Genomic DNA, 17,328 nt, shown 5'->3' on the forward strand with positions numbered 1-17,328 from the left:
ATAGCCTTGCATTACAAAATCTTATTAATACCTGGTAGTGTTGAGATAACAACAGCCTTGCATTAAAAATTTCATTAAAACCCCGAAGTGTTGAGATAACAATAATCTTGCAAAAAGATATCTTGTCACCTAGCCCATAATGCTGAGTTAACAACATTATTGTATAATGAAATCTATTCCTCTAGTACAGAGTGTTTAGATAACAACATTAATGCATACAGAAATATCATCTGCTAGCCCAAAGGGAATCATACAACATTACTGTAACCTGAATTACAGTATTTTTGAAGACATTTTGTACTTTAATTTTGTGCTTTCATGTTTTTTCTCTTTCTTTAGCTTTCTAGTCTCATCATCGTTAAACAAAACTTTTTATATCAAACATGTTGTAGTGCCTCAGTTATTTGGCAGCACTAATTTTTTACATTTGAAGTTCTGTTATTATTTGGCAATACTAATTAATTTTAATGTTTGAAAAACTCAGTTATAATTTAGCAATCCTTATTTTTATGTTTGAAGATCTCCGTTAATATTTGGCAATATTAATTTATTTTATGTCTCACAATCTGTTATTATTTGGCAATCCTTATTAATTTTTATGTTTGAAGATCTCAGTAATTATTTGGCAATTCTTATAATTTTTATGTCTGAAGATCTCAGTTATTATCTGGCAATACTTGTAAATTTTTTTGTCTCACAGTCTGTTATTATTTGACAATTCTTATTAATTTTTATGTTTGAAGATCTCAGTAATTATTTGACAATTCTTATTAATTTTGATGTCTGAAGATCTCAGTTATTGTCTGGCAATATTTGTTAATTTTTATGTTTGAAGATCTCAGTTATTATCTGGCAATACTTGTTAATTTTTATGTTTGAAGATATCAGTTATTATTTGGCAATACTTATTATCTTGATGATCTCAAGGATTGAGAAATAATAACTGCTCAGTAAGGAAGACAATTTTTTCTGCAAGTTGGACCGGTTTTCAGTAACATATAACAAATTATCATGTACTGCTATTGTCATAGAAAAATGCATTTAAAAGTCCAGAAGTATGCTTCAAGACTGATGCAGTGATGGTAAACATTGTGCTCAACTAAAAAGTTTCTAAAGTTTACTTGAACCTTAATTACCTCTAGCACAGTTTCACAAACTGCAGTTCCAAACCCTACATAGCTTAATGACTTATTGCTGTCTCTCAACTTGATATAATCCTTAAAAAAGTTTGAATATCATGTGGGCCTTGGAGACGGCAATAATCTTTCCTGCCATGTGACATAAACAAATGAACACATGATGTCTACTAAACTTAACTGTTGCCCTTCCGGCTATTTTCCCCATTCACCTGAATATATCCATTTCTTATTCTGTACAATTAAAACTTTTAATAAGCATATTATCTCTTTCATAATGACCTGTCGCTTGTTGAATGCCATTTATTAAAAAAGAAAATACACAACAGCTTGATCAGTCAGATGTTTTGCATCACAAAATAAATGCAGTTTAAAGTATCTGAGGTATTACTGCAAAGTTAGTATGGTTCCCTGACCAACTCCAATGAATCTACTATGAAACCTGGATCTAAATCAAACATGGACAAGACAGTATCCGGAATTCACCACAAACAATCGTATTTCCATAATTTGTGTTTTTATTCCTAAGTCCATATTTTAAGAGTCATTTCCATAAAATTGTAAGAGTCAGCCGGTATGGATTTAGGGTTACTGCATTTAAGCATACGTGGTCCCCTGAGAAGGCAGTGTTTTAAAAATATATGCCAAGGTATTCTGAATACACAAAGAGTTCGAATGAAAATTACACAAAATTATAAACAGTACCTATTGGCGACTACTCCACATTGAAAGTCCATTCTCTGAGTCTCAGGTATGTTTTACCGGAACATTTAGTTAAATAGTGCTTATGGTCACTTTTACTCATTGTATTGTCACCAAAATAGGATGAGAAAACCACAAACTGGAGAACATCACTTTGGTCCAACTTTGTTTTCCTTCAACTCATTAGGCCACAAAACATGATCACTGTATCTGATCTACTGTATTTGTGAAAACAGGGTCAGGATGGCCTTAACGAAACATGTGCATTTTATCTTTTAAAGCATATCATGTATATAGTAATGGTATGGAGAGACTATACTGCTTGTCATCATAAAATGTGTCATATTGGTTCAATTCAAGGCAAACATTTTAAAATGTCTCTCCTGAAATAAATTCAATTCAAAATCTAGATGGTACACCAAAAGTACAGGTACATGCAGCATAGCTCTAAATATTTAATTTCACAAGAGTCGTCTAATTCTCAAAGACACGAGTAGAGTGAATGGTGCAATCAGATTAATGACCAAATCATACACAAACCAATCGAGTATTTGATAGTCTCGTTTGCAAAATACTATAGTCTTGATGGTTGACTACAGTTACCACATTCTCTTTTAAGTTTTAATTGTAACTTGTGACAAGGGACATATTTACCTCAAACAGAGCTAATCAGGTGAATGTTTTTTTCTGTGTAAGAATTCATATTTGACAATGTCTATGTATGGTATTCTGTATCAGAATTTATATTTGTTAATATGTATGTCTGGTTTTCTGTGTCATAATTCATATTTCATAACATACGGTTTTCTGCATCAGAATTCATATTTGTTAATATGTATGTATGGTTTTCTGTGTCATAATTCATATTTCATAACACATATGGTTTTCTGCATCAGAATTCATATTTGTTAATTTGTATATATGGTTTTCTGTGTCAGAATTCATATTTGATAATGTCTGTTTCTTGTGTCAGAATTCATATTTAATAACATGTCTGTGTTTCCGTGTAATAATTCATATTTGATAATATGTACATTTTTCTGTGTCATAATTCATATTTAATAACATGTACAGGTTTTTTTTGTCTCCAAATTCATATCTGATAACATATATCTTTTTTGTGTCATGATTCATATTTGATAATATGTATAATGTGGGTTTTTATCTGTGACAGAGATTCATATCTGATCATTTAGATTATACATTGTTAATGAGTAACTCATCAATTTCCAAGTTATTACCCTGGAGAGAATTTATGTGTAGGTATATATGAACCCAGGGACCAATGTCAGCTACATGAATAAGTTTGTCTTTCTATACCAAGCAAGTGTATCTATGCTTGTAAGTTATTACTAGTTTCCCTGTTTTGACCCTAGGGTTATGTCATTGGGGTCAAGAAAGATCCCAAGGCAAGACAGAGGTTCAAATCTAGTTAGTACATATTGACACTTGCATGACTGAGCTTGTATGCTGATGCTCAGACATACGTGAAATACAATTCCATAGGTATTTGAAATTTATATAAAATCAGCCCTTCCACCCCCAATTACATGAAGGATACTGAAATTACAGAAATATTGGAACAATATGCACAAACACTGAGTGAGTTTCATCAGTCTAGTTTTCGTGATGTAGAAGGATTTCAATGACATTACATGCCAATGCACCTATATACGGGTAGACAATGACATTACACATCTATGTATCTGTATATGGGTAGACAATGACATTACACAACTATGTACCTACATATGGGTAGACAATGACATTACACAACTATGTATCTATATATAGGTAGACAATGACATTACACATCTATGTATCTATATATGGGTAGACAATGACATTACACAACTATGTATCTATATATGGGTAGACAATGACATTACACAACTATGTATCTATATATGGGTAGACAATGAAATTACACAACTATGTATGAATGTGTCTATCAAAAACATGGGGATGAAAGCTGTTACAATATCTAAGTAAATGATAAAATTAGACTCAGTATCTAACCTGCCCTCGTTTACAGGTGGTGGCATCAGGAATTCTATCAAGCAAAGCACAGGTCTTGGGAACTTTGGCACAATTCTGCTCATTCTTACGACCTAAAGAAAAGATTTCCAAAAAGCATTAATTGGGTTCTAATTCATTATTAAAATCAAAAAAGGCTACATTTCATCAAGATTGGGGTGAATGGATTATACATGTATTCAATCGAATTTCTGTGGAGATTCAATTATATAACACATTTAATTCTAATATTTAAAGATTAAATTTGGTGTTTCAAATCTTCTTGAAGAAATGGTGGCAAAATAGAATTTTTATGATCAAGTCTGAAAACAAACTTGGGGGAAAGAAAACTTTAGGAATACATGCATTGTAATGCTACATTATCACAGTGCTACTTCATTCCCATCCCTGCTGGAAATGGATGTCATAAAAGGAGTTATCTCTCTTGAATGGGGGCAAAAAGATAAACACTGTACTATTTTGTTGTCATGCAAGGAGACATAATCAGTGTGTGACTTTTGTAAGATGCATCCCTCATGTGGGAGACACTGTAAGAAAAGACAATAAGTTCAGCAGGATATTGAGCTGTCCTGGTATAAGTTACTTTGTTCGATAAGAATGACTTTTATCATTCATTAAAAAGTGTTTTAAATACATGCTGAGTGGCTGCTTATATGTTTTTGCCTCAGTAGAGTATAAAAAAGCAAAACAGGTGTTGAAACTACCACTCACAGTGCTCAAAGAAACATGTTTCAGACACAGGCTCAGGGTTGGTGACACATCCTGACTCAAATTCCGTAAGCCCTGACTCAAATTTACATATGCTCAAAATTGCCCAATCTTGTAAAACTATAATTTGTCATACAAAGTTGCATTTGCTGTACTTCAAATGTGAAAAGGTAAAAAAACAAAATGAAATTAATGTGTTTATTCAGATCTCAAAATATTTCACATACAGCAATGATTTCCTTCAAATCCTGAGGTCTGACATGCCTAATTGTTCTATTAATGTCCTCATTACTCTATCAATGTCCTCACTGCTCTATCAATGTCCTCATTACTCTATCAATGTCCTCATTGCTCTATCAATGTCCTCATTACTCTATCAATGTCCTCATTGCTCTATCAATGTCCTCATTTATCAATGTCCTCATTACTCTATCAATGTCCTCATTGCTCTATCAATGTCCTCATTGCTCTATCAATGTCCTCATTACTCTATCAATGTCATCATTGCTCTATCAATGTCCTCATTACTCTATCAATGTCCTCATTGCTCTATCAATGTCCTCACTGCTCTATCAATGTCCTCATTACTCTATCAATGTCCTCATTACTCACCAGATCAGTAGTGGTTATGTTCACTGGCATGAGAAGTATGCCTTGCTTTATAGTTTTTCCTTTCACTTTTAATATTTTTTGCGCATAGGTCTTTTACCAGTGTTGCATTACACTAGTGTCAGCGTGAGCAAGTAACAGCTCAACTAATATTTGTTAAACTTTCACCTGAAACATTTTTAACAATGCAATATCAATTGAACAAGGCCATAAAATACATCATACATAAAACCTCCCATATTAATTACAGCAGTAAAGTAATAAATTAACAACTTTTTGTATATACATACTAGCTTTAATCCCATTACTCAGCCACATATGACTACTTGAACAGTTCTAGTTCCCACTAGACTGGTTCTGGCTAGTAGGGGTGAAATGATTCATTGATATATCGATGCATCAATACTTTTGTTGTAATGATACACATATCAATACAAAAGACGGAGAATTTACACAAAATGATACTTACATATACAAGTTAAGTTAGTCTTCAGTAGTCATGAATAATTATTATTAGTTTGCCTTGTTATTCTGTAATATTCTAATTCATCAGAAACAGCATTTTCAGTCACAGGCACTCATTTACATTAGCAAAAATGAAATAGACCATTGATAATACTTGCTCGCCATCTACAAATTAACACAAAATGACATGGTTCATAATCCGCCCACCCACCCCCCATTCCATACTAATTATCTTAACCCAGCAGTATGTTCAGCATATAATATACATTCCAAACGTGTTACACGTGTATAATGAAGTTCTTTACTCATTATTTAATAACCACTTTTACGCAACATTTCTTTGCCTACTGTGGATGATTTGTAAGCTACACTAATGGTGCATCGCATGGTGAAATGTGTTACATTGAATTCTCATTGATGGTCATTGTTTGTTCCGGTCCTGGTCAAACAATAACCTGCAATCAGAAATTAATGTAGCTTTATGCCCTGTGTGGCAAACATTAAGTACTGGCAAATCTACAGAGAGATTCTGCGCAGAAGTCATTAATTGATATGTAAAGTACCTAAAGAGAGATGCTGTCAGGATGTGCAATTGCGAGAATCATGCAAAATTTTTACACATTCTCGCACTTGGAGAACAGTGATGCAGGAGAACTCAAATTTCTGGAAGTCCCCCATATGAAAATGTGCTTGGTGAAGTATACAATTTTTATTTAACCGTTCTTGTCGCAACATGTTTTTTTTAGGTAGGCAATTGTTTACACATCTGGGATCTTCAAGCATTACACAAATGCTTGTTAAACTAAATTTGATTGGCACAACTTGCCCAGGAATAAGCATTATGGCGTAGTTTCAACCTTTCATGATTAAGTTTTACAAATGCATGTTTAAAATACAGGCCACCTAGAAAACCCAAAATGTCTGATTTCTGGCATGGTTCATTATGATTTCATTCAGCCAATACTAGTTGATGATAGTGATGATGACAGTATTTTTGCAAGTTGTGAAGTATATTGGATTATTGGAGCTGGGAAAGTGTTAATGGAGCAAATATGAGCACGAAAACGGTGTTAAATATGAGTCATATGTACATGTTGGACAGATAAAAATAGACAGCATGATGGCCAACCTACCTTAAAGCTGTATACAGTATTTCAAAATTATACGTAGAAAGAGCAGAATATTGAGCCTCATTAAAATACAGAGAATTTGAAAGTATAATGCAATTTTCATTTTTTTAAATCAATCAATTTAGCTCTGTGGATCATATGCTAAAGAACCATATATCCATATCACTGTTACAATAAAATGAATAAATATAGGTAAAAAAATTAAATTAAGAAGTAAAGATATTTATTTAAATACTGCTGTCTGCACTGCTGGCATTATGGACTAAACCCTAGTACAGCATTATGGAACAGATAAAAAAAATCTGGTATAATAGTCAGTAAACTACTGATTCAACAAAGTCAGTTTATGTTGGTAAAAAATCATATTTTGGAGCTGATGTATCCAAAAGTTAATATTGTGATGTCTGGTATATTGTACATAATAGCCATATTCAAGCTGACATAGCTAGCCATCATATATGCCCTTTCAGAAGGAAGCACAGAATAATATTCATACACAGATTAGGAACAGAGCATGCTCAGAATTAGTTAAGATTAATGCTTATACAACTAGAGGTGACATCTTTTAAAGATGTTGATTTCAGTAGAGCTCTAAGAAAGTGGAGCAGGAAGAAAGAGAGATACTGAAGTTAAGGTAAGTACTGAACTATGGCCGTTTCTTCCTCATTCTCTTTTTTTAAACTCCCCCTTTTATCTTTGACAAAGGGGAGGTCTCCTTTAAGATAAAATCCTGGCAGCATCTTTACTTAAATTGTGCATGTGGAACAAATCTGGAATTTCTCTTTTTATGCAGAGATATTTAATCAGTGAATGAAGGTGCCAATGGAATAAATAAAATTAGCAGAGAATCAGCAATAGGGCAGGTTTCAAACCGCTCATTTTTTCACCTTGTGTAATATTTTTTTTACATTATAGAATAGGACTGGGTGTTAATAGTTTTCATTTGTCACTAACAAATAAAAAGTACCTGTTGCTTACAGCAATCTTTTACATCTGCAGGAATGGGATAGATTTTGTTGGTATTCATCCTCATTCAAATGCTTGGATTAGTTCTTGATGAGATTTTCTTTCCATGATGAAATTGCTTTATTTCTTCTGTTTTGAAGATAACAGCGTAATGTCTTCCAGGTTTAAGTGAGACATGAAATTAGTTATAAGATGTTTTCAAAGCATTCATGCAGTGCAAAACTAGGGTCCTGGTGGCTAAAGTGAGTTAAATGGAGCCACCATTAAACGGCCTAAAATGATGAATAAAACTCACTGACAACCAACAGGTAGTCTGTTTGAAAGTATTTTGGTTATCTTCTCATTGATGTGAATCTGCATATAAATCAATAATAACATTCTGTCTGTAATCTGCATACTGTAAATATAACCAGAATGTCAACATACCTAAGAGGGCACCACCTACCATCCAAAGATGGAAAGACCATGAAGTTCATATGTGTATCGATATGTCGTATTGCAAGCTGTGTATTGTGAACTGTATCAATACACAGCACACATGTATCATTTCACTCATGCTGGCTAGTTTCTGTAATGCACATAAGTATCACCGCTCCGGTGGCCTAGTGGTTAGAGTGTCCGCCTCGGATACGGGAGGTCGTGGGTTTGATCCCTGGCCGAGTCATACCAAAGGCTTACAAAAATGGTACTAACAGCTACCTCGTTTGGTGCTCAGCATTATAAGGTTAGTGTTAGCACTGGTCGGCCTGGTGTCAGGATAATGTGACTGCGTGGGACATCATGCTACATGTCTGCGGCATGATGCCCCAGTGCTAGACATCACTATAAACTGTCACACTGCAGACATTGTAGTGATATGACTGAAAAATTGTTAAAGCTACGTTAAAAATCCAAAGCACACACACATAAACACATAAATATCCAAAACAGTATTTTGTCCTACCTCTCTGGTAGAATCACATGTATATTAAAGCCAAGTGAGCTCTAATCATAGGTAACCCGGGGAATCTGTTCCCCATTCATAGCTCACATGCTTCGATTTGTGCAAACAGTTTACAGCTTTTGATATAAGTATAATAAGCAGATGACCTTCATAATGGTTAGAGGCATATGTTGGGACAAATAATTTACTAGTTTTTCAACATCTTGAAAATAAATTTCAGCATTTCATCAGCAAAAGCAAAGTTTCCTCACATAAATTATGTTTGTTTTGACAAGCCCTATGGGCACCTCACTTGGAATACAGGCCTAATCTAAAATTAGAGAGGCGCAAGGCATTCATATTTTTGAGCACTGACTCAGAAAAGATCTACATCATTGTAACCAAGGAAACGAAATGAGCAAAACAGAAATTAATACCATCATATATACGGGTTCTTTCTTATCCACTAAACAATGTGATACTAAAATTTCACTGACACTTTCAAAATTTCTCGGAAATGCTTTACAAAATAGCTATCACGGGGAAATAAACTGTCATTTACAGGCTGAGTTCTCATGAAGAATTGATGTAATATATTTGTCTCAATAGAAACAAGGTCTAAAGGTTAAGATCTCAAGGTTGAGATAAAAAAGCAGACAAAAGACAAGACTAAATAAGTGCCCAAGTAGTAAAATATGAACAATTTCCATTGTGATTCTTCTTCCTTCAGAGAACAGAAATCAATGGTCTGGTTTGAATTGGTCATGCAGTCCTCAAGCTTTTCTTACCTCTCTGGTACAGTGTGAACTGTTTCCAATCTCCCTTTTCACGTAGATTTTCCTCCTCAGGGATAAAAGCTCCTGTTTTTTGGTCCAACTGGGATAAACCCTCTTCCCGAATCATCTGCCAGTTATCCTCTAATAACTACAAATAGAAAAAGAAAAAACATAGTAAAAACTATTACCTTGATCTGTTATTAGCAGCCATCAGTTGTTCAACACTCTATGGTCAAGATACGAAAACAAAGGTGTTCCAGACTATGTCCTAGTTTCTAGGATTGTTGTCCCAAGCTGTTTTACTGCAAAAAGTGCCAACTATCAGTTATTTGATCCATTTCAAGTGTCTTTTTGTTGTAGTGTGTCAGCTTATTAATAACACGAAAAGTGCTAAAATATTTGTAGCCTAGCCTCTAGTTAGAAATGAAGAAAAACAACAATAATAGCCCTAATTATCATCCCTGAATCCATTTTTAAGAGCTAACTGACCAGATGGCACACCATAGTTGTACTTTTTCCATAAATCATCAGAATAATAAAAAAAGGTGAAATTCTATTTTGCTAAAGTTTTCTGAGATAAATCTTTATCAAAAACTAAATAGCTAAAGAACAAGTAAATAATGAAAACAAAATCCAAAAATTGATGCAATAACCAACCTGAAATGAAAAATGATAAATTCTGGTACTTCAACTAATGGAATACATCAATGTCTTGTTTTTTCTTTAAATTTATAACAACTGATATTACCTTATTTTAATGCATAAACAGAAAAAGACCATTCTGCATTCTATTGAATGGTTTCAAGGCAAAGTTTTTTAAATGTCTGTTTTCATTAATCTAATTTTAGTAACATAACCAGTTTTCAGAAAGATGTAACAAAATACCATGTAATGCTATTGTCAATCTGCATTCAAAAGTCCAGAAGTGTGAGTCAAGGATTATGCAGCGACAGTAAATATTGTGTTCATCTAAAACGTTTCTAAAACGCAATTGGACCTTAATTACCTTCAGTACAGTATCAAAAATTGCAGTTCCAAAACATATGGAGCTCTATAGTTTCTTGCTATCACTCAATCTGATGTAATCCTTAAAAAAAAATTTTAAATTCACATGACTAATGACAGCAATCATTTTTCCCACCGTGAGACATGCACAAATCCACAGACGATGTCCACTAAATGCAATTGTCACCCTTCCTGTTTGTTTTCCCCCCAAGAATCTTAATACAGTGTGACCCCGCTATAGCGTGCTTCATTATAACGCGAATTTGGATATAACGTGGTCATGGCATGGCTCCCGAAATTTCATATACACGTATTTTTCTTGTGCACACAAAAAAATCTTCAAAAGTACGAAAAAAACGTAAAAAGTTGCTTATCATTTTGGGGAAGAGATTGCATATGAATAATACAAGATGATCATGGCTTGGCTCTTGAAATTTTATATGCATTTTTCTTGTACACGAAAAATAATTTTTTTCTTCTTACAAGTAAGAAGAAAAAAAAATGCATAAAAAGTTTATTCTGGGATTGCGTAGGTCTTCGCCAATGTCGCAAAGGATTGTTTTTCCTTATTGGCTGCAAAACATACCACATGGCTTTTACTTATTGGCAACATTGTTGGCTGTTTAAACTTTTATATACGACCATTTGTTTGGAGTGCAGAAATTCAGAGGCCCATGAAAGGAAGCCACAAACTGGATATAAAATGTACTGAAATTTATCTATTGTTACATAAACAAATTCTTTGTCCATACTGACAAACCATCTAAACAGTGCATTGTTATATCATAATCTGCTTATCCTGACATAGCATGAGTTCTGTATGTTGTGAAATATCAGCTTTTTTTGTTGTTGACATTTCTGGTAATGGAGATCAACCGGATGAGGCATTGTCTCGTATTCTATCTTTCATCGGATTTTTGGCCGCTCACCAGTAATTAATATATTTACAAAAACTGACATTTGTATGTGGATGGTAAGTAAAATTACTCTTATTTTCACTCAGAATTAAATCCTTCAGAACACTAACATTTTCTGTAATAATAAGAACACCTGTGTCTCTATCATCCATTGACCCTTTGTTAATTTTCAGACGCATCGTGGAAGGCAGCATCACGCTGCTACCACAAATGTATAAAAAAAATACATTTTACTTATTGGTTTATTCAGTAGGCATGGAGGGACAGTAACTAGAATAGTCTAAATGATGGCCAATTCCTTTTTAAAAATGTACCCAGATAAAATTACCTCTGAAGTACCGACTGTTATAAAAACGTACTCAGCAAATGGAAAAAATACCAGTCTCAATCATGCAATACAATTATTTGATGTTGCCGCCACAATAAGAAATGGACATTCTTTTGGTTCTCCAAAGCCGTCCTTTAGCGGTGACTTCAATAGCGCATGCACCCTTCATCAAAGAAAGCTGACTACAATCTTTCAATAACAGCAAAGAACTTTTCTTCAAAGGATGTCAGTACCAAATTTAAATAAAAGTGATGGAATCTGATGGATTTTGCATTTTCCAACGTGACTGGAACACGTTAACTGTGCTGTGAAAGTTTCCTTTTTGCAGAGAAAAGTTTATGCATACGAACGCTACCAACGGCAGCTTAAAACGCAAACTAACTTTTACCAACTTGGAACATATTTTAAGGAAAATGTGTTTCATTATTCGTTACGTGATTGTGCTATGTTTTTCCAATGAATTCAGACCAATATGACTTGTTACAAAATTAATGAATATTTTAGAGCTGTGTGTGTGCATGTTTTCCATGGAATCACTTGTATTGTGGATTCAAAGTAGATCATGAGGCTCACAAGTGTATACACGGTGTTGATACTCTAGTCATGCTATACATTAGACATTTATATATAAACAGGATTCACGTATATGTACCAATTCATGGTTCTCTAAATAAAGTAAACTATTAGATTATGTCTTCTCTGTTTTTACTACAGGTGTATTTCTCATTTAATATGCATCAATTTAAGATGGTAACTGTGCTGACGAAGTACATAACTTACCACCTGCATTTATTACCCACCCACCCACCACCCACAATTTTTTGGGGGGATACATTTTCTTCAGCTAAATGACTTGGTTGCATATAACATGGTTTGGTATATAATGTGGTCGGGTTTTATGGCTCCCAACTACCATGTTATAGCGGGGTCACACTGTATGCATTTTATTTCTGATCTGACAATTAAAATGTTTTAAAAGGTATATTGTCCCTTTCAACCTGAAAATGTATTGCTTGTTGGATGCCATTTTTAGAAAACAAACAACATCTTGATCATGCAGACATTTTGCATCACAAAACGTGTCATTTAAAACATCTGGGATACTCATATAAAGTTAGTTGGGCCCTGAAAATATAACTAGAAATATCTAAAAACAAATATATATTTTTTTCTTTTCTTTTTTATTTTTGGGGGTTGGTTTATTGATTCTATCAAGATGTAGTCAACTGGGAATGTTTTCTTGTTGTGTTCAGCGACTACATGCGCCAAATATGTGTAAACTGACATTCAAATTGTTCAGAAGCAAAAACAACTCACTTAAATAAAGTTAAGTAATCTAATATACATGTTTTACCATTTTTTGCTTATAACATTTTCAATGCAATTTTTCTATCTGCAATATTCATTTTAATATATGTAAGTATAAAATTCTGGGAATTTAAGACAATTTAAGATGATAAAAAACAATAATCCATCAAGAATCTCAAAGAGTATTACAATTTTATTAAATTTACACACATGAAAATTGAAAAACAAGCAGAACAGATCCTTACTAGAAAGTCAACAAGGCTATTCTTTTTACATTATATAAATTGTAATGTGACAATATCAGTTTGATTAGGATTATTTTTGTTATTTCCAAAAATGCAGTAAAATTTTATATTAAGCACAAATATAAATATGTTATAAAACTAAATTGTTTGATAAATTGGAGTTGGCTCCCATGATTTATACTTCAAAAATGTTTACAAGGTAAGAAGTTCCATATTTAATTAATGTTATTTATACTAATTTTGAACATCTATTTTTTTGTCCCAATAGTCATTCATAGATGAGAAACATAAACAACCATCCAAAAATATATATAAAAAATCTATAAATGCCTTTACAGCTGGAGTACTGACTGGCATCAATTTTGGTGCAGAGGGTTGGAGCTCGTATTATGTGAAAATACTTATTTATGTATATAAATGTTGCCCAAGATTTTAATCTCCTTCAGACATAAAAATAATGACAAAGCAATCTCCTTCAGACCAAAATAATGACAAGGCAATCTCCATCAGACCAAAATAATGACAAGGTAATCTCCTTAAGATCAAAATAATGACAAGACAATCTCCTTCAAACCAAAATAATGACAAGGCAATCTCCTTCAGACCAAAATAATGACAAGGCAATCTCCTTCAGACCAAAATAATGACAAGACAATCTCCTTCAGACCAAGATTACAATATGCATTGCCTAAAATGTAATTTTCACCACAAAATCAGCTATATTTTTTATAAAATCTGCATAAACATTTCTGCAATCACTTGCTGCTACAGTGCTGTCCACTATATTGATTTCTGCAAATCAAAAGTTGTGTTTGACATCAAAGGTTCAAATAAACAGTTCTCAACAACTCCATTCATTTTGATCAAATAAAGAGTACGATTCCCACTGCTTAATATGTCAATTTTCCTCATGAAATTGTCTATATTCTGTCTATTTTTTATTTTATTGTCTATATGATCAATTACTTCAGCGAGTACATCAATGGATTCACTTGCTCTTCACTTCTGGCCACCGGCTTAATTTCCAAATGTTTGAGCTCAAATTTAGAAATCAAATTTTTACCAGTTTTGAAGATTTTTTAAAATCTTGATGCCACTGCAAGATACAGCATCTGTACCTTCATTTCCTTCTTTACAAAAGAGTGCCATACAATAATTATGTATTACACTGTTAAATGCACACTCTTAAATTGGTAGACAGAATGTAGTGAATATATGAAAAGAATCGCATCCCATATGGAAGTTAAGGCATGACTGGCACTGCATCCCATAAGGTAAGGTAAAGTACAACTGGAATTGCATCCCATAAGGTAAGGTAAAGTATGACTGGAATTGCATCCCATATGGTAAGGTAAAGTATGACTGGAATTGCATCCTATATGGTAAGGTAAAGTATGACTGGAATTGCATCCCATATGGTAAGGTAAAGTATGACTGGAATCATATCCCACATGAAATGGGTCAACATTAAAATCAAAGGAACAAGTATTTTCAAGACGTTCTCACCCCCTTCACTCAACTGTTAACTAAAATTTGAGTTTTCATCACTGTATTGTGGCCTTGCTTATGCCATGGACCCCACTGCTCTCAAGATTTTGAGACAGAGAGGTGTACACATACAAACAGAAAATGCTGCGAACCTGGTCTTTAACTTGCATACCTATGCTGATGTATACTCCTGTACCAGACTCTGAACACTTAAACATTCATGCTGCCGCTATGGCCACTAGAAACATGAAAGCTGTGTTCCTGCAGGTGAGACAAAAAGGTAAAACTTAAGAAAAATGTACAACTTTTTGACTGAATCTTCTTAGTCTTGATGAAGAAGGCAATAGGAGAATCACATTAACAACCACCACATATTCTGAGCAGTTTATGTGTAACTAACCTTCAGGTACTGTACATAGCCTGTTTGTTCTGGCTTCCACCAGGGCCGTCCTGTTAAACCCTCGCTGTTGTAGAGAGACCTTTGATATGTAGACAAAAAGAGTCCCTTCTCTGCCCCAAGACTGTAGATTCTGTAGGCCTATAAAGATAGCCAGAAAAAAGGGAAATAAGACCTTGTTTGATGGAACACTGTGGCCTATATTCTAAAAACTCGTTATGCAAAAAATTCTTGCTTGAATTCAATGTCTCCAGATTTATCAATTATAACCTACAAGAAACATGTAAGAAATGTTGCCAAACATAATTTCAATATACTAACTGAACTAAATGTCATAGGCCCAATTTTTCTTGTTATGGCATTTATGTAGTTTGTCCCAAATACTCGACTGATACTATGAGAAGGTCAGAATGTTAAATGTAACCAAACTGGTTAAAATCATTCATCTGGCGGACATTGATATAGAAGCAAACTTTATTTGTAACCACAACTGACCAGGAAATCTGAGTTAAAAATATTACCTCATGCTAGTGCCTTTTGATGCCTCTACCCAATTTCCATGGAAGTGCTTTTTGATGCCTCTACATCATTCTCATTGAAGCGCCTTTCAATGCCTGCTGTAAACATTAGCCATTTTGAGTGGTTTTTGTAGCGCCACCTTCAGGGAAAAACCCCTATTAGATACTACATTCACTGGTGTGAATGACCATTACGTCAGATCACATGGTCGCTGTTTCAGATCTGATCGAAATCTGCTATTTAAAGTAACCGGATTGTATTCTCCACTCTCCAAAATGGAGGCCGCGGATTTCGTTCGGTAATTACTTGAATATTCACAATTAGAATCACAATTATGAAAACTTCAATAACTTAAGTAAAGGCTCTAATATTGATGTAGGCAGCTATTAGTTTTTATAAATTATCAAATTCAGATGATTTAGTGATGTAGACATAGATAAAGAACTTGTAAATTTCAAGTATGAGAAATGGCAGCTGCAGTTGGTCACGCGGCTTCACTGATTTGATGGTGAAAGAGTTCTCTCAAGATTTTAAAGCACATAGAAAATTCTTCTATGAAAAACAATTATACAGCTATAACGATCGAATTTTACTCTAAAATATTTCTGTACATAATATATGTGTACCAAAAATGTAAAATGGTTCAATTTGCTGTTAAATGTAACATTTACTACACTGCTTAACAGTTAACAGGCAGGGCTATGTGTATGGAGCCAAATAGGTAACAGGTATTCTATTTATAGCACACTGCACTGGGTAACTTTGCTACATGTATATCAAATGGTTAAAAAGCCATACTCTCTATGAGGTAAAGGGTTAACACTAGATTAAAGGAAAGGTTTACTAGTTTTGGCAACAGCAGCTATATATATATAGCTGCAAATCAACATCTAATGTATGACTCTGAAAGGTTTTTATGACAAATGAAAAAACTTGCAAGTATCGTATCTCTGGTAATGAAATGGAAGAAAAATTTAAATTCATTAGTCTATGAGAACCTGTTCACAAGAGTCTCAGAGCTTGGAGAGCTAAAATATTTAAATGATTCATCTTCCCAATCCTTAAAACAACCTATTTACTTTTTCTCTACAGTTACAAACTTCACTTGTAATCCCATCTGCCAACTTCAATAAGCACCATGTTTTTTTCTTTATCAAACCATAAGCAATGCAAATACAGTTACGAGAAGAAAGAAACTTTATTTGTCAATGAGAGAATGAAACAAAACCTTTATTTGTTGATAGAAGACAGAAAACAAATGATATTCTGTGGAACAGTGTGAATTTATAATGCATAACATGGGATGTAATTATGAGCTCATCACCTGGATATTCTAAAACTATTTCTTTAAAAACAACATGCATTATAAGGCATCTTAAAATAGTCATTTGTTTGGTTACTAAATCCCACATCTTAAAGATATTAAATAAAAACGGCAAACACAACTTTTTATTGTTTCTTTTTATATTTTTGATGTATCGAAAACCATAATCTATTTCTCAGGTCAGTGCATGTTGTAATTAGGTGAAGAAAGGTGTAATGGTTAGCAGATATGAAATAAAGTATCTCAAGATGCTAATTGTTAGGCTAAATATTCCAGCCACATAAAGCATCACAAATGCTAAATATTCCAGCCACATAAAGCATCACAAATGCTAAATATTCCAGCC

At 33.6% G+C, this 17,328-nt stretch overlaps 1 protein-coding gene across 13 annotated transcripts in view; it reads right to left on the bottom strand.

Moving 5' to 3' along the window:
- LOC149788735 (aspartyl/asparaginyl beta-hydroxylase-like) overlaps positions 1-17,328 on the bottom strand; it is a 61,171-nt gene that overhangs the window by 15,305 nt on the left and 28,538 nt on the right. For all 13 annotated transcript variants that reach the window (XM_089974825.1, XM_089974827.1, XM_089974820.1 and 10 more), the window contains 3 exons: positions 15,143-15,280; positions 9,464-9,599; positions 3,858-3,949 (listed from right to left, as the gene is read on the bottom strand). In XM_089974825.1, the coding sequence (XP_089830951.1) occupies positions 3,858-3,949; positions 9,464-9,599; positions 15,143-15,280 (366 nt within the window). The remainder of the gene's footprint in view (positions 1-3,857; positions 3,950-9,463; positions 9,600-15,142; positions 15,281-17,328) is intronic.

The sequence above is a fragment of the Sinohyriopsis cumingii genome, chromosome 11 (assembly GCF_028554795.1).
Source record: "Sinohyriopsis cumingii isolate HCF-2022 chromosome 11, ASM2855479v2, whole genome shotgun sequence".
Lineage (NCBI taxonomy): Eukaryota > Metazoa > Mollusca > Bivalvia > Unionida > Unionidae > Sinohyriopsis > Sinohyriopsis cumingii.